The sequence below is a fragment of the Ovis aries genome, chromosome 26 (assembly GCF_016772045.2).
Source record: "Ovis aries strain OAR_USU_Benz2616 breed Rambouillet chromosome 26, ARS-UI_Ramb_v3.0, whole genome shotgun sequence".
Lineage (NCBI taxonomy): Eukaryota > Metazoa > Chordata > Mammalia > Artiodactyla > Bovidae > Ovis > Ovis aries.
Genome location: NC_056079.1, coordinates 15,373,579 through 15,395,690, shown reverse-complemented (window position 1 = coordinate 15,395,690; position 22,112 = coordinate 15,373,579). Strand labels below are relative to the sequence as shown.

General features: G+C 44.6%; 1 protein-coding gene across 2 annotated transcripts in view; it reads right to left on the bottom strand.

Moving 5' to 3' along the window:
* The window catches only part of FAM149A (family with sequence similarity 149 member A), a 38,685-nt gene extending 32,224 nt beyond the window's left edge, over window positions 1–6,461 (bottom strand). For both annotated transcript variants that reach the window (XM_027962658.2, XM_060407135.1), the window contains exon 1: window positions 5,453–6,461. In XM_027962658.2, the coding sequence (XP_027818459.2) occupies window positions 5,453–6,159 (707 nt within the window). In that variant the 5' untranslated portion in view covers window positions 6,160–6,461. The remainder of the gene's footprint in view (window positions 1–5,452) is intronic.
* Between the last annotated feature and the right edge of the window lie 15,651 nt (window positions 6,462–22,112).

Sequence of the window (22,112 nt, the reverse complement as noted above, 5' to 3'; positions counted from 1 at the left end):
TGTGGTTTACAAGTGTTTAAGTAAAGTCTGCTTCAGTGCTTCTCAGGCTAACATGTGCTTACAGGCTTAGTCACTAAGTTGTGTCTGACTCTTTGCAACCTCTTTGCAACCCCAAGGACTAATGTGTAGTCTGACTATTAAATTTTTCATTCCTACTCATTGTGGATGTTATAACTTTTACGTATAATAAAAATAAATTATTAGAAGGCAAAATGGAAAAAAAGATGCACAAAATACGAAGCCCAAAAGTTTTATCAGTCAATAGACATAATGTTACTCCGTCAATTGCTAAAAACTTTTCTAAACATTTATTCTCTCATTCTTTCTTTGTTTTCAAAGGTTATTATTTTTAATATAATATAATTTGGGAAGGAGTTTGATGTCCTTTTAAATTTATTTATTTATTTATTTTTTTTGCCATACCCCATGGCATTCAGGATCTTAGTTCCCTGACCAAGAATCAAACTAATGCCCCCTTCACTGGAAGCACAGAGTCCTGGACCACCAGGAATTTGTCCTTACTTTCTATACTTACCATGGAATGGTAACCGGTAACTGCTAATAACCAAGCGTTACACGCGTTAGTTATTACATTACATTAGCTATGACATTAGAAAATGTTCAATATGTGTCTTTTAAATACACAGCAGAAGAACATAATAGCTCAAGTTTAGTTTTTGAGCCTTCAAAGTAATAAAGTAAAGAAGATAATTTAAAGCTTAAAAACCTACTGTTTAAGATGTTAAGAACAAAATTCTCTTCTTGGGTTTAAGCAAATGCGAGGCATGAATGCCCAAGTCAGATTCATTACTATTTTTTAATGAAATTTATGGTCATCTGACTGCAATAGAAAGTAATAGTCAAATGACAATTGTCTACTGAGCGCACTTTTCATCCCTGTGGGAATGCAAAGTCCCAACAGAAAGCACTACCAACTCTGGGAAAACTCCAAGACAAGGGAACAGAGAGGCCCGAGACAATTATTCTTAAAGAAGGACATTCAGGGACTTCCCTGGTGGTCCAGTGGCTCAGACTCCAGCCTCCCAACACAGAGGGCCTGCGTTCCATCCCTGGTCAGGAAACCAGATCCTGCATGCCACAACAAAGATGCTGCTCCTACGTGCCACAAGTAATACTCAGTGCAGTCAAATAAATACTTTTCTTTTTCTTAAAGAGGGCTTCCTTGGCTCTCTAGTGGTTAAGAATCTGCTTTGCAATACAGGGGACACTGGTTCAATCTCTGGTTCGGGAAAATCCCACATGCCATGGGGCAACGAAACCCATGGGCCACAACTACTGAGCCTAAATGCCGCAACCACCGAAGCCTGTGTGCCTAGAGCCCCCTGCTCCACAATGAGAAGCCACTGCAATGAGAAGCCCATGCTCCCCACAACTAGAGAAAAGCCTGAGCAGCAACAAAGACAGCACAGCCATAAATAAATACGTATTAAAACAAGACATAAGTACATTTAAGTTTCCTCTGGATTTTTACAAGATTAGGGACATATGAAAGTGTACTGTAATGAAAATATTTTCATTTATTCATTTAATAAATATTTATTAAATGCCTTTTGTGGATGTGTGCTGTCTTAAATGTCACAAGACAAAGAGTTTATAGTTTAAAAAAGATATGATGTACATATAAAGAATACTTCATCGAGTAAGCATGTCAAGGGCTACATGAAGTATTGGCCATGTATGCTTTGATTTGTGAGGCTACTGGTTACTCTGCAGTGTCTCTAAAATTTAAAAGTTTGATCCCCGGGTGGCAAATACATTTTCTTCTAGATACTGTACAGCAATCAGTAGTAATACTAATTAAAGTAGCCTGTATCTTCTGTAAGTTTTGCAGGGAAAATGATGAAAGATTAGAGTATACTTTTATTTGTTCTGCCTAATAACTGCACTAAAAGATTCCATTTATTACAGTCAAGAGGATAAATATAAATGAATTTTTGTCCCTCTTTTCTTCTCCTGGAATGTATTCTTCAGTGAAACATACTTTTCTATTCTATTTCTATGCCAAGGAGTAGATAAGAATCAGATGCGCTCAGTCACTCAGTCATGTCTGATTCTTTGCAACCCCATGGAGTGTAGCCCTCTTCTGTCCATGGAATCCTCCAGGCAAGAATACTGGAGTAGGTTGTCATGCCCTCCTCCAGGGGATCTTTGCAACCCAGGGATTGAACCCAGGTCTCCCACGTTGCAGGAGGATTCTTTACTATCTGAGCCTCCAGGGTTCATTTCTCTATGTTAGGCACTTAAAATATTATTTCAATGAATTTTTGGAACATCTGTATGAGAAAAGCATCATTATTATCTCCATTTTATCATGGTGGAAACTGAAGAGCTTACCCAGAATTACATAGTGAGCAAATGGTTTGAGATTGGAATTCAACTCATTCGATTCCTGCCCGAGTCCTGAAGAGTCACCCCAGCTCTGGACTCATGAAGTCCCTGCATTCTTTTTCACTGGCAGTCCAGTTCACAAGTCCTGCAGGCAACTATTGTGATATTTCCACACTTACAAGACTTTTAACAAGGGAACTCAACCACTCACAAAAGCAATGACTGTACATTATCAGCAATAACTTTAAAAAGATAGAAATACTTTCCAACCACATGAAGTTTCAATCTACCAGTCTTCACAAACAACAGTTCTCTATCTGCCTATCTTATCTACTGATAGAAGTTCTTCTGTTCACAGATAAAGAAAGAATGTCCTTTAACAAGGTGATAATTGTATAGCTCAAACCAGAAATGCAAAAGGAGGTAGTGATGAGGGATGGGGAGACGGGAAATCAGGGTGAAGGAGGGACAATGTGTCTATGAAAGACACAGGGAAATGACGGTGAAGTTGACAAGTGCTGGCTCACACACCGGGGGGTGTGGGAGAATGGGGTAAAGGAGGCAACTCAGTATCTCCGCCTCTGGTTTAAACGTGTCACTGGAAAGAACGAACCCCTCTTCTGTGGGCTAGTCATTCATTTAATCTGTGACTCAGAGATCAAAACTTATGCGATTACACAGCACCTCAGTGAAAAAGAAAAAGGCTCTGAACTAAAAGAAAGTTTGCATATGTCCCCACTGAAATTAATTTCAGTATTTTTAATTTTAGTAAAGGCCAAGAACAGAATCAGGTCAAAGGTAAGATGCATAGATCTTCCAAAATATATAAATTGTGAAAGAGGACTTTTCTTTGTAAATGAGTGGTGGTCTTAAAATTAGATTAACTGTTTCTCAAGATTTCCTTACCTTTGTTTGACATGTATCTACATTCTCTTTAGTTATGCCTTCCCCCCTCTTCCCTCTCTTATTCCTACTTTAACCACCTTCCACTCTTCACATACCTGGCTTGAGAAAACCAAATATATGGTTGTATTATTAGTTAAGCAGGCTAATGATTAATAGCAGCTATCTGCAAACAAATAGATAAGGTGAAAATTGTGCAATTTAAATTCATTGTTGAAGGATGTTTTCTTATTCAGTGTTATAGTCAACCCAGATGTCCAGGAGGGAGAAAATACATTTCAAGATGCAAAACGTCTGTAAGATCGAAAGAAAAATTTCTTTCTTTCTTTCTTCCCCCTTGTCCCTTTGTAAATTTCATGATTAAAAAAAAGAAATGAGGTATGAAAGGAAGGGAATATGACTATTTGTATATGCAAAAAAATAAATAAATAAACAACTAATGTACTCAAAAGTGTTGTAGGGTGTTCCACAGAGAGAACAGCATAAATAGGAAGATCCTTGAACATACAAATCTGTGCCTATTATTCCTCAAAGCACTTTTATAAAATTCAGTGTCTGCCCTTTCAGGACAATTGGATATCTCTGCTAATGCAGATTAGCATACTGTAAATAGTGCCAAATACAGTGTTATTCAAAAAAGTATCCATTGAGCATCTTTGGACAATGCTAACATAGACTAAAATGTTCAAGAAAGAAAACCACACTAGTGCTTTCACTGGCCCTGTTTCAGTGCCTGCTGAAAAAAGGACTGACTAGAGTTCAAGATCAGTGTGTATATCTGTTTGCTCATAAAACATTAATTGCATAAATGTTAAGGACCAGTAGCCAATGACAAAGGTCTAATTCCTTAGGCATACGTATTCTAGCCACTTGCAGGCATGCATGCTCAGTCGCTTCTGTCTGACTCTTTGCGACCCTATGGACTATAGCCTGGCAGACTCTTCTGTTTGTGAGGATTCTCCAGGCCAAGACTACTGGAGTGGGTTGCCATGCCCTCCTCCAGGGATTCTAGCCACTCATCCAAATGTAACTGATTTTCCTTTAGGGGGAAAAATCAGTTAATTCATTTATTTCATAATACAATAATTTAAGTGAAAAGAAACAACTTCCTACTTAACTGCTTAACACTGAGATGAGTGTCACATGGCTTTGTGAAAATAGTTATTTGAATTCTGAATGACTTAGAATCAGTCTTAATGCCAAAGCTTTCCAGTCCATTTTTGTGGGCAGAGGAGAGCTTTTCTGCTAGCAGGCCTGACCATTCTTCCTTCACTAGACTACAATGAAGAAATCTACATCCAGGAACAGGACTTCATGGTTTGTGCTTGACCGGTTCACTACATTTGCCCTTGACTGTATCCTTTTGTGAAATTCAGAAGGCTGAACATCTTTATACCCACTTAAGAAAAGCTCTATCTTCTGCTCATTAATAAAATAAAATTTGCCTGACTTCTGACATCCACATTTTACAAGAGGAATGTGTGTGAGTTTGTGTGTTGAGGGAAGTATCTCCCAATTCCCATTGAGATGGTCCCCATGAAGTCAGTCCGTGTTTCCGGAGTATCTCAAGGTCCCATGGCAAGAACGCAGGAGCTCTAGGATACAAGATACAACAAATCCATTTGTGTCAGATGATGTTATGCATACATAAATTAACTCCATGTCTCATACAAAAAAAAAAATCCCACTTAAAGGGATGAGAATTGGAGTTGATCCTTGACAAAGGGGGTGCCATGAGTCTCACCATTTCTTAAAATGAGAGCTGCCTGTGTAGGAACTGGGTTACCTGCACATCTGTTAATCTTGCATCAGAGAGGACTCAAAGGCTCCTTTGTAAATCCTTAAGGAAACCAGACTCTCTCAAATGATCTAAGAGGGAAGGTTTCACCGAGAAAAGAAACAAAATGTTGCCCTCCTTTCCTGCAAGCCCTGTTTCATCTTCTCTCCCTCCCTGATGGTAAACACCAGAGGATTATCTCCCAGAAAGCTGAGCGCAAGCCTGTCACAGCCTGTATTTGAAAAGAACAGAAAGCCAAGGAATCAGGATCCAAGAAAAGTGCAAGGAGGGTGATCCAGGGGAGTTAGTGCGAGTGATGGCAAATAGCGCCGTTCTGTAACCCGGCGCCCGGCAAGGTGGCTGTGGCAGGTAGAGGGGTGGGGTCCCCAGAAGGACCTGCCTGGCCCCGGCGGGACTACTCACCCTCGCCGGCCGTCCTCTGAGTCGCTGTCCGAGGCCCACTCCTCGCCGATGTCGGGCAAAGTGAAGAACAGGGTCTTGGGGCCAGGCCCGGGGGGCACCCGAGCGCTGGGCTCTCTCTCCCCAGGGCAGGGGGGGCGAGGGTTCCGCGGGCTCGAGGTCACAGTGCTGCTGATGCTGCTGCCCGCCGAGCCCCCGATGGACGGATACGCCGCCCAGACCGCGCCGGGGCCCGGCGGCGGCCGCGCCACGACCACCAGGTGGGCGGGGGAGCCCGCCGAGCTGCGGCCGCCGCTGGAGGGAGCGGGCGGCAGAGCCAAGGAAAGGGGCAGGGGTGAGGACCCGACTTTGGCTGCTCCGGGGCTACTGGGCAGCGAAGCGGGAGTCTCCACAGCCTCTGCCGGGCGGCCGGCAACGGAGACTCGGGCGTGGGGGGCGGCGAGCAGGGGATGGAGCGCGACGGGCGTCGGCTGCAGCAGGACCGAGGGCCCCCGAGAGCTGGACGGGGAGTCGGGGGCCAGGGCCGGGAGGACGGTCAAAGTCCGGGCCGCGCTGAGCGAGGTGCCCGGGCGGGAACGCGCAGCCCCCGCGTCAGCAGCGCCTCGCGAGGGGCTGGAGGAGGCAACCGGCGAGGGGGCCGCAGGGGGCGCCGTCGAGGTCTTGAAGATTCTGGCAAAGAGAGACCCAAGGTCCAACACTGCGACCTTCATGTCCTGGCCCTAGAAACGCCGTCCTGGTCCTGGCTGTGGCCCGAACCTCAAGTCCACGCGGAGCGGGGCTGCAGGGCTCCATCCACCGCCGCCCGCAGGGCTCTGGACGAAGAGGCCCTGGGCCCGGGGGAAAGGGGGAGCACGGCGGGGCCCGTGGGGTCCCCTCTAGTCGCGCACCCCAGGGGGGCCTCTGATGCTCTCTCCTCGCGGAGGAAACCCTCGGGGCGCTCGGCCGCGACTCCTCGGCCGGACCTTCCCCGACGCCGGGTTGGCCGCCCTCTGCGGTGAGCAGATCCTTCTCTGCCTTAGCGCTGCTGCGAGACTCCGAGCGCAGGGGTCACCGTGCCCACGGGGGGCGACTCCCGCAGCCGCCAGTGCCACTGCGGGCGGAGGACTCAGACCCTGGCCTCCGGCCCCCGAAGAGACCCCGACGGGCCCCTGGGACGGCGCAGGCGGTTGCTAAGCTAAACAAAAACCCGGATTAGCTCATTGCTAATTGGGCCCCAGACTGCAGCCTCGGCTGCGTCTACAATAGACACCTGGGTCTCCTCCTTGAACCTCGCCTTAAAGGAACACTCTCCAATTTCTCCATCACCCTTAGAACTTCACCAGATTCGCAGGACTCTGGGCAAAATACGAAGTTTGAACACAAACCTGGAAACCATAACCCTGATTCCAAAAGATCTGGGACTTAGCCAAAGGCCAAAATGAACCATGGCCAGCTCTCTGATAGGCGGGAAGGTTAATAAGAAGCTGTATTCAGATCATTTCTAGAGTATGAGCTTCCAGGGTTTAAGCCCGTAATCATCAGATTGATTCTGAACACAAGTAATGTAACTTGAAGGGAGAGTCAGCACAAAGGGTCATTGCTGAGTGAAGCTTGATTCAACTCACCCAGTTCCTTGGGAGCTGCACTTGTCTGCTGCCACCTCTCTGGGTTTCTAATTTTACAGGCCCAGGACCTTCATAGCTGAGCAACCTCTTAGGATGGAGCCCCAGTAACTTAACTCATAAAATACTGATGTGTAAATCCAACTCAGATGTGTTAAGTAATAACAGCTGCAGTGTTGTCTGCTCTTTCTCTAAGAGAGGAATTCCTGTTGAGGTCAAATTAAGTTGAGCACAGAATCAAAGCATGGGAGTGAGTCATATATATGATATATATTTCATATACAGAGGGCAGCAATGTAGGAGCAAATCACCCTTCTCCATGAACAGCAGGGAATTCACCCACCTGTCTTCAGCTCTCTAACTTTAGTTATTTCTATGCTTTCATTACTAACCACTTCCATTATTGCACAGGCCTTTTTTTACATACATGCTATTATTGTTGTATAGCTGCGAAGTCCTGTCCAACTGTTTTGCGACCTCATGGATGCAGTCCGCCAGGCTCCTCTGTCCATAGGATTTCCCAGGCAAGAATACTGGAGTGGGTTGCCATTTTCTTTTCAAGGGATCTTTCCCACCCAGGGATCAAATTTGCATCTCCTGCATTGGCAGGCAGATTCTTTACCACTAAGCCACCTGGGAAAGTGAAGTCGCTTAGTTGTGTCCGACTCTTTGTGACCCCGTGGACTCGCCAGGCTCCTCCATCCATGGGATTCTCCAGGCAAGAATACTGGAGTGGGGTACCATTTCCTTCTCCAGGGGATCTTCCTGACCCAGGGATCGAACCCAGGACTCACACATTATGGGCAGATGCTTTAACCTCTGAGCCACCAGGGAAAACCGCTTTAAATACTAAGATACTGTCAATAAGGCCAACAGAAAAGTTCCTGCTCTTTCAAGCCCCAGCCTTGAAGATAGTTTGTCTCTGAGGTATGTTTGCAGGTAGCCTCTCTGTTATGGGCTGAACTGTGTTCCCCACAAAGATACGATGTAGTCCTAACTGTGTGTGTGTATGTAACCTTAGCTGGAGATATTAATAGGATCCTTACGGATAAAATCAACATAAGACAAGGTCATTAGCATGGGCTCTAATCCAATACCCTTAAGAAGAGAGATCTCTGAACACAAATACACAAGGAAAACATCATGTAATGCCAGAGGTGGAGGCTGGAGTGAGGCAGCTGTAAGCCCAGGGGTGGCAGTCTTTGAAGGCCAGCCCCCGGAAGTTAGGAAGAGGCAAGGAAGACCCTTCCCTGCAGGTTTCAGAGGGGCTTGGCTCCACTGGCATCTGTTATCAGACTTCTAGTTTCCGGAACTGTGATAGGAAACATTTCTATTGTTTTAAATCACCCCGTTTGTAGGACTTCCCTGGTGATCCACCTTGCAATGAAGGGTGAAAGTGAAAGTCACTCAGTTGTGTCCTGCTCTTTGCGACCTCATGGGCTATGCAGTCCATGGAATTCTCCAGGCCAGAATACTGGAGTAGGGAGCCATTCCCTTCTCCAGGGGATCTTCCTAACCCAGGGATTAAACCCAGGTCTCCCACATTGCAGGCGAATTCTTTACCAGCTGAGCCACCAGGGTACGTGGGTTCAATCCTTGGTTGGGGAGTTAGGATCCTGCATGCCCTAGGGCAACTAAGCCCATGTGCCACAACTACTGAAGCCCACGTGCTCTGGAGCCCATGCAACTACTGAGCCCATGCACCGAAACTAGAGAGTCCATGCACTGCAATGAAAAGATCCCACATGCTGCAACTGAGACCTGGCACGGCCAAAATAAATAAATAAATATTAAAAATAAAATCACCCAGTTTGTGACACTTTGTTATAACAGCCCTAGGGCACAAATACACTATTGGGGTAGTAGTTAATATTTGGGGTGCTTCATGATCATAGGATCTTTCTGGTACCTCTATGAAAGTCTTCACTGGGTGTGCTGCTGCTGTGCTAAGTCACTTCAGTCGGGTCTGACTCTGTGCGACCCCATAGACGGCAGCCCAGCAGGCTCCTCTGTCCCTGGGATTCTCCAGGCAAGAATACTGGTGAGCGTTGCCATTTCCTTCGCCAACGCATGCAGGCATGCTAAGTCGCTTCAGTCGTGTCTGACTCTGTCCGACTCTATGGACAGCAGCCCTCCAGGCTCCTCTGTCCATAGGATTCTCTAGGCAAGACTACTGGAGTGTGTTGCCATTTCCTTTTCCTCAGTGGGTGTATTGGCTCTAAAAAGCTGGCTACAAATTAAAATAATTATCATAATTGTCTAAAAAAAATCTACAAGGAGGATGACAAAATATATAAAAAGTACAGAAAAAAATATAATCGTGGTTTAAACAGTGGACATAAGAACCTTCTGGTCAGCCAGCTTCATGAAGAAGGCACAATGGATAAGTGATTGATCCTTTTGTTTGAAGGTCCTTTGAAAACGACAGTAATTGCAAACATGATAAACAATTCTACACAAGACGATAGGTCTTTTATACCCATTGTTCATCTGTCAACAGTCTTTCAGACAGATGTTAGAGGCTACCCGGCTTTTCTGTTAATTACCAGTAGCATGTCATTCTTAAAACATGAGCCCCGGGTGATGTACCATGATGGCCTGGCTCAGGCAGAGTAGGGAAATGAGAGTAAAGGCAGCAAATCATCCTTTCTAACTTTGACAGTGTTGATTTTGGATAGACTTTATTTGAAATGTCAAAGCTGTGTGTTATGTGATAAAACTCTCCTGCTTAAGTTGTTTAATTAATTGGTCTTCTGATGTGTATAATGATGCTCGGCTACATCACTGAGAAAGTATTAGGAAGTGATGACCATGTTGCTATGTAGAGATATTATGTTTTGGAAACCTGAAAGTTAAAACAGCCTGAGGAATTAATCTGTTTAGGGATTTATATTGTCTCAGCATGACACCACGGTCAAGATTCTATAATGAAAAACACTATCAAATCTGATTTTATAAAGTGAAGTGATGTTGCTTAGTCGTGCCTGACTCTTTGTGACCCCAAATCTTCCAGGCAAGAGTACTGGAGTGGGTTGCCATTTCCTTCTCTAGGGGGTCTTCCTGGCCCAGGGATCGAACCCAGGTCTCCCACTTTGCGGGCAGACGCTTTACCGTCTGAGCCACCAGGGAAGCCCGATTTTATAAAAGAAACAACTAAACTTTTGGGCAAGGAAAGGCATTTGTTGATTAGACAAAGATTTAGCTTAGCACCTGGGTGGAGACGGTACGGTATGGAAGCCTCTGGGGCTAGACTTCCTAGTTCACACTGTCTCTGCTACTGGCCAACACCCATGGCTCTCTGTTCCTTAGTTTCCTCACCTGTAATCCCAGGGTGATGACAGTTTCCATCTCAAATAATGGGACTTGGAGAGCTACATTAATTGACACATACTTGGGATGTGATGTGATCCCACAGGATAAGCTCTCAGTAGATGTTGGTTTTTCATCACATGTGATACCAAGTTGGAGAAGGCAATGGCACCCCACTCCAGTATTCTTGCCTGGAAAATCCCATGGACAGAGGAGCCTGGCGGGCTGCAGTCCATGGGGTTGCCAAGAGTTGGACACGACTGAGCGACTTCACTTTCACTTATCACTTTCATGCATTGGAGAAGGAAATGGCAACCCATTCCAGTGTTCTTGCCTGGAGAATCCCAGGGACGGAGGAGCCTGGTGGGCTGCCATCTATGGGGTCGCCCAGAGTTGGACATGACTGAAGCAACTTAGCAGCAGTAGCATCAGATACCAAGTTACACTGACAGGATCCTCTTTATCTCAGCACAGATGAAGCCCAGGGCTCAGGCAGCAGCGCCTGCAGCTGCATCGCCCTCCAGCGGAGCACAGGAAATCAGTGCATGCCGCAGGGCTGCCGGGCTCGAGGGCTTTAGGTCTCACCAGCAGGTCTCTGTCCACTTCAAGGGTCTAGCACGTCCAAGTTTGTGCTTAAAGTGAACTGGGAGGTACACAGCAGCCTTGTGCCTGAGAGTGATTTGGTATAAAGCCTCAGCTTTAGCACATAGTAACTGTGTGTAAGACTAATGAAAGGGGGCAAGAACCTGCGGAGTCCACCTGGGTATAAATCCTTTCTGTGTTTGTAGGGAAAGGTTTCTTCAGCCTCCTGGAACTTCCCAGAGTTCCAAACGGCAAATTCAAGCCTCTGCTAATCAAGGAGGTAGATGGGGAGACAGTGGAAACAGTTACAGACTATTTTTCAGGGCTCAGATGGTGACTGCAGCCATGAAATTAAAAGACGCTTACTCCTTGGAAGGAAAGTTATGACAAACCTAGACAGCATATTAAAAAGCAGAGACATTACTTCATCAACAAAGGTCTGTCTAGTCAAGGCTATGGTTTTTCCACTAGTCATGTATGGATGTGAGAGTTGAACCATAAAGAAAGCTGAGCACCGAAGAATTGATGCTTTTGAGCGGTGGTGTTGGAGAAGGCTCTTGAGAGTCACTTGGACTGCAAGGAGATCCAACCAGTCCATCCTAAAGGAAATCAGTCCTGAATATTCATTGGAAGGACTGATGTTGAAGCTGAAACTCCAATACTTTGACCACCAGATGTGAAGAACTGACTCATTGGAAAAGACCCTGATGCTGGGAAAGATTGAAGGTGGGAGAAGCGGACAACAGAGAATGAGATAGTTGGATGGCATCACTGACTTAATGGACCTGAGTCTGAGCAAGCTCCAGGAGTTGGTGGTGGACAGGGAGGCTTGGCGTGCTGCAGTCCATTAGGTCTCAAAGAGTCAGACACTGAACTGAACTGAATCAAGGAAATGAAGGAATTTGGAAACAAAGGAGGAACAAGCAAGAAACAATAGTGCAGCGATTAAGGCAGGGTCCAGGCTCCTCCTCAAAGGACACACAGACCAATACCTTTGAGTTCTGAAAGAACTAAGGTTTCCACCCACGTGGAGGATGGTAACTTCCCGCTGAGTCCTGGAACAGTCTCTTTTATTTTGCAATCAACCAGAGAAGAAAGTCACACATCCTGTAGCCCACACCCTAAGCCTATAAAAACATTTCGCTGAAAACCATTGAGGGGTTTGAGATTTTTTGAACACAAGCCACTCATTCTCCTTGCTTGGCCATTCAGTAAACCTCTCTCTGCTCCAAACTGTGCCCTTTCAGATTGCTTGGCCTCACCGTGCACTGAGCACGTGAACTTCTGTTCCATAACACGTGTTAGTCTTGCAAACGACTGATAAATTGAAATCTGAAAACATTTGCAGAACCAAGGTCATTGCTGGGGGGTGGGAGGGGGAGGAAAAAATCCCTGAATCTTCATGAAAAACATTTCACAAACCAAGACACTCCAAAAGAGGAATAGAGAGGAAACTAAAGGATTGGTTAACAGTTCTCTAAAAAAAGTTTGCAACTGTAGAAGAGGAAGAAAATTATTTTCCTCTCTATATCTTAGGTTCATTGGCTGGGCCCTAAAATAAAAGACTAATAAAAGAAAGATTAACAAGAGCGAAGTTAAGAAGGTTCCCAGTAAGAAAATAATATTTCTACTATTTTTCTGTAACACCAGCCAAGATAATGCATCAACAAGAGAAATTGAAAGCATCTGATAAAATATTGGTAACAAATATTTATGTACAAAGAATTCACGAAAGCCGAGCTCTCCACTTGAAGCAGAGCATATGGCAGTTGACACTGGAACAGACTGAACCACTGGCTGGGATTACAAAGCACATACTGATCCAGAGGAGGAAAGTCACCCGGAGCAGAGGTTTTCAGCTGGAGTTCCTCCCCTGTGGACAGACACTCCAAGATGAAGACCATAGTAGGAGGATAAGAAAAGAGGCTGAGCCCTGCCCAGATAAGAGATAGAGACCACATGTTCTTCATTCTCAAGGTCAAGGAGAGCTTCCTGACTACACTTGTACAGAAAGGCTCGGTGGAGGTCAAAAAGAGAGTGCTGACGTCAACCTACCCATAGGCCTCTCCCCTGGAATCCATCTTGGCTAAGAGATGCATGCCCAGATGGGAGGACCCTGAGCTAAACCAAATACAGACTCAGAACAAGGCAAGCAAGGTGACTGGTCAGAGGAAACCCAGAAGAAACACCCCATGTAAGAGATTCAAAGTACCACGAGGGCATGACTCTCTGCCTCTGCCCCCTGTGCCTGCTCACAAGCACTCTGGTTCCTACTAATAAACACTTGACTTATTTCACTGCTTTCCATTACATTGTAGGAATTCATTTCCACAAAGCTGACGGGCCAGGGGCCTTGTCACTGGCTCCCCGGTCAGCGCTCTCACTCTGAGACCTCATTCCATCTCTGGTCAAAAATCAAAATGCTGCTTCAAGGCGCTGCAGGTTGGAGTGACTTGAGATCAAGAAGGCATGGGAAAAGGACTTCATGTTTCTAGGGAGAGCGAAGTGTGGGACAGTGAAAACATGGGGAGAGTAATGGATGATACGGCTGCTTAGTGAGGTTTGTTACTGTTGACCTTTCCATGGTGCCATCTTATCTCTTCCTGCTCCTGGTTCGGGAGGTTGGGGGGTGGCGGTTGGTGGTGGGGGTTCGCCTTCACATGGGGATTTCTGTTCTGCTTTGATGCAGATGGTGGCGGGGGGGGGGGGGTTCACCTTCACATGAGAATTTCTGTTCTGCTTTCATGCAGATGGTTGGACGGGAGGTGGATAGGGATGCAGATTGCTCATCCTGGTTGTCCTTTTTCTCAACTGCCGTCAGCTCAAAAGGACGTTTATGCCAGTGTCACACATTTTCGAGTGGTATACAAAGCACGGCGGGCATAAAATATTCTTACCTCTGACTTATAACACTTTAAGTGCTTAAAGTTCAGTAGATTATAAAGGACATAATGCTTATAGTTCTGACTTTTAAAGTACAGCAAGAAAAGGCCACTGTGAGGAAAACTGGTTTTAAAAAGCACAGAGATAGTTCATATGATAAATTTAAACAGTTTTCAAAAAAGACAGCACTGTTGGGGACTGCCTCATCAATTTCCCAGGAATACAGTCAAGGACCTTCTCTCTTTGGACTCCTCCAGCGGTCATTTCTTTGAGGTTATGGTAACTGGCCATAAGCTTTCCCTGGTTGCTTAAAGCCCTGTGGCCAATGAGCACACAAGGAAAAGCGGAAGATTAAGAATGGCGTCACAGAAAGGTGAGTTCAAGGAAAGTTTTGAATATTGTATTGATTTAGTTTTTAATTTGGCAATGTTACATGGCATGTAGGATCTTAGTTCCCCAACCAGGGATGGAATTTGAGGGCCTTGCACTGGAAGCTTGGAGTCTTAACCATTGGACCGCCAGGGAAGTTCCAATATCTCCTTTTTTAAAAATAGATAATTTCTCATATAGCATGAACAAAATGTCATAGTGTGCTAATTACTGTCCAAGCTGCATATAAATAAATTTGCCTTTAAGAGGCTGATAAATATTATAAAAAATAATTATACACACACACACACATTAGATTAGGGCTTCCCAGGTCACTCAGTGGTAAAGAATTGTCCTGCAGTGCAGGAGACACAGGAGATGAGGGTTCGATCCCTGGGTCAGGAAGATCCCCTAGAGGAGGGCATGGCAACCCATTCCAGTATTCTTGCCTGGAGAACCCCATGTTCAGAGGGGCTTGACAGGCTATAGTCCATAGGGTTGCAAACAGTCAGACAGGACTGAAGTGACTGAGCACGGATGCATGCATACATTAGATAATAATAGACAATAATAATATATAATTGGGTTTTTTGCACTTTTGTGCCTTTGACTGTTGTGGTGTAATGAATCTGCTAGTATCTCTTTGAGATCCTGAACAGTAACTCTTTCGGATTGCTGACCTGAAACAAATGCCAGATATTTCTCCAGCAAAAATGAGCTAATTTGGGATCAGCATAGAATTGCAATTGGGGGTCCATAACCAGGGTGAGCCATGTGCAAGTTCCCACACGAGAGAAGGAGACCATCTTTCTAGGGAGGAAGAAAACCCAGTGAAGTAAGGAGAGCTGTAGTAAACAGAGTCCCTGACTTTTCATTGGCTGGGTCCTTGCCAGGAAAGAGAGTCTTCCTTCCTATTTGGCTCAGCTATCCTCATGGGTATGAGAGCGCCCTCTTCTGGTCTCTATTAATGTTTTACAGGATAAATACCCACAAATGGGATTGCAGGATCATTTGATACTTGCAGTTTTTTGAGGAATCTCCATATTATTTTCCATAGCAACTGAACCAGTGTGCAAGGGTTCCAGTTTCTCCACAACCTCACCAACACGTGCTGTCATTTGGTTTTTTCAATAAAATCCATTTCAACAGATGTGAGATGATATCACATTGTAGCTTTGATCTGCAATCCCTGATGCTGAGTATCTATCCATATACCTGTTGGCCTCATCTTACACCATACACAATAATCAACTCAAATGGATGAAAAACTTAAACATAAAACCTGAAACTGTAAACCTACTAGACGAGAATACAGGGGAAACCCTTCAAGACCTTGGTATTGGCAATGATTTCACAGATATGACCCGCAAAGGACAAGCAACAAAAGCAAAAATGGATGAGTGGGACTACACCAAACTAAACAGCTTCTGCACAGCAATGAATACAATGGAAAGATTAAACAGCAACCTACAGAATGGGAGAAAACATTTGTAAGCTGTATATCTGATAATGGGTTGTAATATTGTGATTTATAATATGTGTTTGGCCTTTGTTCATTTCTGGCACGGAGCTAAAACCCTCGAAATTCTTTCAGTAAGAAGAGTAATGGGAACAGCTTTTGTTATAATATTTGGTTTCTTGATCTCAGTTCCTGAAATACTCAGAGCCATAAAAGTGAAGCTTGGTGTCTTCACTTTTCACCACAACTGTTGAAAAGTCCCTTTCCACCACAACTGGCTTTAACTTAAAGAGATGACGTGAAAAGAACCTAAGCATGGGGGCTGAGTGCCAGCAGAGCTGAGCATGTGATTAGAGGTTTGGAGGAGGAGGGGACTGACATTCTGGGGAGGAGGGGACTGACACTGAATTCAGCCACCAGTGGCCAACGATTTAATCAATCTTGCCCATGTAATGAAACCTCCATAAAACCCCCAAAGTATGAGGGTTAGAGGGCTTCTGGGTTGGCAAACACCGGTAGATTCAGGGAGAGTGGCTGAACTCCAGAAGGGCATGGAAACTCCACACCCTTTCCCCTTACCTTGTCCTAGGCATCTTTTCCATCTGCCTGTTCCTGAGTTATATCCTTTTCTAATAAACTGGCAATCTAGTAAGTAAAATATTTCTCTGAGTTCTGCAAACCACTCTAGCAAATTAATGGAACCCCAGGAGTTGGTACCAGGAACTCTGATCCAATCAGGTGGTGACTTTGGTGTGATTTTGTCTGAAGTTGGGGGGGAGGCAGTCTTGTAGGATTGAGCCCTCCACCTGTGGGGTCTAACGCTCTCTCCAGGTAGATAGTGTCAGAATTGAGTTGAGTTACAGGACATCCAGCTTGTGTCAGAGGACTACTTGGTTGTGTGAGAACTCACCCACACCACCACACATTAAAACTGGTTTTAGAAATTTGGAAATTAATTTCTCAAATATATAAGGAACTACAATTCAATAGCAAAAAAAAAAAAAGAAGAAAAAAAGCCCAATAACCCTATTTCTAAAATGGGCTAAGGGACTTCACAAGTGGGCCAGTGATTGAGAATCTGCCAGCTAATGCAGGGGACACAGGTTCAATCCCTGGTCCGGGAAGATGCTGCATGCTGTGGGCAACTAAACCTATGGACCACAACTACTGAAGCCTGCGCACCTAGAGCCTGTAGGAAGCCACTGCAATGAGAAACCTGCACGCTGTAACTAGAGAGTAGCCCCGCTCCCCACAGCTAGAGAAAACAATGATGACCCAGCCCCAAATACATAGAGAAGTGAAAATGAATGATAAAAACAACCTATTCAAAAGATTAACCAGAACTTCTGTTTCCTAACCTCAGTCCTGGACCATCCCTGAAATACCACCTTCCCTCTGTAGACTCTGCTATCCTGTCCAGAACTCGCCTGCTGTCCCCTAGGAAGTGTGGATCTGGTGGTGGGCAGGGGTGTTCCTCTCTCTTCTGGGTGAGGATTGATCTTGGGAGCACACGCCGTTTAAGGCCAGGGAATGTTGTGAGCCGCCAGAGATAAGTTACATCAGGAGAGGCTGCAGAATCACTGTTATCAGGAAGTCTAGAGGGATCCTCTGTTTCTCACCACTGCTTAGGTAACCGGGTCTCTCTGAGGAAGGACGATCTCATTTGACCCAGTGTTTATCCCAGTCAAGGCTGCTTCACACCAAAACAACCCCAGCAGAACAGCTCTTTAAATCCCCCTGCACCGAAGGGTTATCTTCAGCAAACAAGTAGAGTGGAGAAAAGTCTCTGATCTGAGAGTCCCCTCTGAGGCCACAGCCAAGACAAAGCCCTTTCTTCTACCAGGGCTTTGGGTTTGTACAGATGCTTGCATCAGTAACAGTGGGTCCTAAGGTTGTTCCCTCCTGTGACTCCTCCCATGCATTCCTGGTGTTTAGGAGCCTGGGCCCTTCCTGTCCAAGAGTACTTGATCTAAGATAAAGTTCTATAACTCATTCTACGGAGGAGGCATGTTTAGGAAGCTTGTAAGTTTCAAGGGTTAGGTCTCTTCAGAGGAGATACTGGCCCCAGATAGCTGAGGTGCACATCAAAGGAATGATTTCAGTGATCCCAGACTCTTGCACCTTCCCATGCATGCTGTTTAATCGTTCAGTCGTGTCTGACTGCAGCCACATGGACTGTAGACCTCCAAGCTCCTCTGTCTGTGAGATTTCCCAACAAGGTAACTATTGTGAGTTGCCATTTCCTTCCCCAGGGGACCTTCCCAACCCAGGGATTGAACCCTGGTCTCCTGCTTGGCAGGAAGATTCTTTGCTGCTGAGCCACCTGGGAAGCCCATGGATGGAAAAGCCCTAAATTTCTTAACTTGAGATATCTGATTTCCTTTAATTAACAAGTATCTTTTGACGTTCACACTAACCTGTCTTTGTTATAAAACTTCTCTGAAATCCGGCTCCTCCCTTCGCCTCCTTGGAGCAGTTCTCTCAGGGTTACTAGAGATGCTGCTTCCCAGGCTTGAAGTTCTAAAAATTCCTGGTGAATAAAACACGACTCAACTTTTAGGTTGTGAATGTTTTTTAACTCGACACCTGCTTCAGTTAATCTCCATGCAGGAGTCTGTTTCCTGGGGAAATGATTTAAGATAAAAGTGAGCTAAGAATTCAGAACAGGTTTCCCAGGAATTCTCACACAAAACTGGAAACGTTTTCCATCACTGAAAAGTGCCGTGACCCCTCCCTTGTGACTGTTTGTTAAGCTGGTGCGGGGAAAGTCACAGAACCAGTTTTTCCACTGAACAGTAATCTGGATTGAAGCTTGGTTGCAAGAGCTAAGAATGGCTGATATATCACCTGGTGTATTCAGTAACTAGTGATCAGTTGATTATCATGCCTTACTATTTTAATACAGATTTATATATGTATCGGATAAAAATAAACGCTTCAAATCCCCTTGTGTTATGTGAGAGTAAGTCTGGCTTGTGTGGGCTGTGAAGTTACAAGTTATGCTCCTCTGTTCAACCAGGTGTCATGTAAATCGAAGTCACAGACCCCAAGAGGGAATTTTATGATAATTTCTAATTTTGCCAATAGAAATCCACCCAGTTACAACTTCAAAATACTTTAAGCACTTTCCTGGTGGTTCAATGGCTTAGATACCAAGTACCCCATGCAGGGGACCTAGGTTCCATCCCTGCTCAGGGAACCAGATGCCCGAATGCCACAACCAAAGGCCCTGTGTGCTGCAACTTAGACCAGGCACAGCTACATAAATAAATAAATATGAGAAACAAGCAAAACCAAAATAAGCACAAAATACCTAACCTCTTAAATCTAAGCTCTTCTGCTATGCCCTCCGCAATATGGTTCCATCCGCTGCGTACCCTGACTGTCTTCCAGCACCAAGCCATGCCTCCCTCCTTCCCTTCCATCTTACAGTTCGTTCTGCCATCTTCCTTGTCACTCACCAGAATCCTTCCTTGGCCAGATCCATCTCTGAGCATCCCTTCCCACCTCAACTCCTACTGCCCTATTTCTTACAGTGCATCTCAGACCCAACTGTACCCCACAGTGCTTAGCACAGGGTTAGGCACATATTGGAGAAGGAAATGTCAATCCACTCCAGCATTCTTGCCTGGAGAATCCCATGGGCAGAGAAGCCCACACTCCATGGGGTCCCAAAGAGTCAGACACAACTTAATGACTAACTACAAGCACGTGTAGCTAGCTCTTCAATGAATATGATTTTTAAATAGCTATATTAATATTTCAGCAATACGTGAGCTGTGAACTTCCTGATGTTCAAGCCGGTTTTAGAAAAGGCAGAGGAACCAGAGATCAAATTGCCAACATCCGCTGGATTGTGGAAAAAGCAAGAGAGTTCCAGAAAAACATCTATTTCTGCTTTATTGACTATGCCAAAGCATTTGACTGTGTGTATCACAATAAACTGTGGAAAATTCTGAAAGAGATGGGAATACAGACCACCTGACCTGCCTCTTGAGAAATCTGTATGCAGGTCAGGAAGCAACAGTTAGAACTGGAGATGGAACAACAGACTGGTTTCAGATAGGAAAAGGAGTACATCAAGGCTGTATATTGTCACCCTGCTTATTTAACTTCTATGCAGAGTACATCATGAGAAACGCTGGGCTGGAAGAAACACAAGCTGGGATCCAGATTGCCAGGAGAAATATCAATAACGTCAGATATGCAGATGACACCACCCTTGTGGCAAAAAGTAAAGAAGAACTAAAAAGCCTTTTGATGAAGGTGAAAGAGGAGAGTGAAAAAGTTGGCTTAAAGCTCAACATTCAGAAAATGAAGATCATGGCATCTGGTCCCATCACTTCATGGGAAATAGATGGGGAAATAGTGGAAACAGTGTCAGACATTATTTTTTGGGCTCCAAAATCACTGTAGATGGTGACTGCAGCCATGAAATTAAAAGACGCTTACTCCTTGGAAGAAAAGTTATGACCAACCTAGATAGCATATTCAAAAGCAGAGACATTAGTTTGCTGACTAAGGTCTGTCTAGTCAAGGCTATGGTTTTTCCTGTGGTCATGTATGGATGTGAGAGTTGGACTGTGAAGAAAGCTGAATGCCGAAGAATTGTTGCTTTTGAACTGTGGTGTTGGAGAAGACTCTTGAGAGTCCCTTGGACTACAAGGAGATCCAACCAGTCCATTCTGAAGGAGATCAGCCCTGGAATTTCTTTGGAAGGAATGATGCTAAAGCTGAAACTCCAGTACTTTGGCCACCTCATGAGAAGAGTTGACTCATTGGAAAAGACTCTGATGCTGGGAGGGATTGCGGGCAGGAGGAGTAGGGGAGGACAGAGGATGAGATGGCTGGATGGCATCACTGACTTGATGGATGTGAGTCTGAATGAACTCCGGGAGCTGGTGATGGACAGGGAGGCCTGGCGTGCTGCGATTCATGGGGTTGCAAAGAGTTGGACACGACTGAGTGAATGAACTGAACTGAACTGATATTAATGTTTAATTTTCATACCAAAAATTCACCTGTTTTAAGTGTCTGATTTTTAGTAAATTTACAGTGTTGTACAATCATTAACCACAATCCAATTTCAGGACATTTTCACCACCCCCAAAAGATCTCTGGTGCCCACTGTCTCTAGGGTTGGCAAGAAACTTATTTTGAGCTCTTGATTTGGAACATCTTTACATTTTCTCGGGATGGCCATCACTTACTACTGAGACCCTTTTACAAATAATCCAAGGTAGATATTCGAAAAAGTAAACGTTAAGTAAATGGTATTGAAAACCTCTCCTTCTCACAAATGGATTGTGCCTACTTCTTACTGCAGCCTAAAAGGTATCATTTTTAAATCTCAATACCTAGATTTATTTCAAACTCCATGTTGTTGATTCAGCTGGATTCTGTTCTGAAAGTGAAAACGGGAAGGAGTTGGGGTGAATGGTTTACATGATGACATCCTGAGCGCATTCAGACAAGTCAGTTCAACTATGGAAATTAGGTCAGACAAACATCCTTTTCTGTACTCCCTTTGTCTTGAACCCAAGGGGGATGGACTCCCCCTGAGAACAATTAGAAAGGTCACCCTGCAGAAGAACCGGCTGCTGCTTCCTGTGTGGGTCAAACACAAGTCAAGGCTTATACCATTCAGTTAAACTGGTCATCCCTTGTACAGCCTAACCTCATAAATATTAAGCAACTTCTAAAAAATGACATTTGAACTCAATTTAAATTGTGACCCTGTGATCAATGACCTCATAAACAAATAAACAAGAGAGAGAAAGCAATATTACTTCCTGCTTTGCTTTTTACAAACTGATAATATATTGATAAATTCATAATAATAATAATAATAAATAGACCTCAAAATGTTTCAGTGAGGTTGGGAGTATTGATAACATACAAAGTGCATCAAGAAAAAAGCAGTTGTGATTTTTTTTTTATGATGCCAAAATAAAACAGGATTCTTTCACAGATGGGCTTCCCTTGTGGCTCAGCTGGTGAAGAATCCACCTGCAACTCGGGAGACCTGGGTTCAATTCCTGGGTTGGAAGATTCCCTGGAGAAGGGAAAGGCTATCCACGCCAGTGTTCTGGCCTAGAGAATTCCATGGACTATAGTCCATGGGGTCGCAAAGAGTCGGACACGACTGAGTGACTTTCACTTTCACTTTTCCCAGTTAGAAAACAAATCTTTACAAAAAAACAACAAAACTAACATCTCAAGCATAAAGGCGGCATATAAACGCGAGCGTGAAAGTGAATTCTCCATATACTCACGTTGTTGCAGAGTTCTTCAGAACCAGCAGTACAGCGAGTGTACTTTATTTAGGATTACATGAACCTACCCTGAGAATACAGAACTATTAAATAGTTCTGTATTCATATATATATATATATATACAGTTAATATGAAATACAAAATATTTAAACCGAATCTCCAAAATGCGACATCTCACATACTT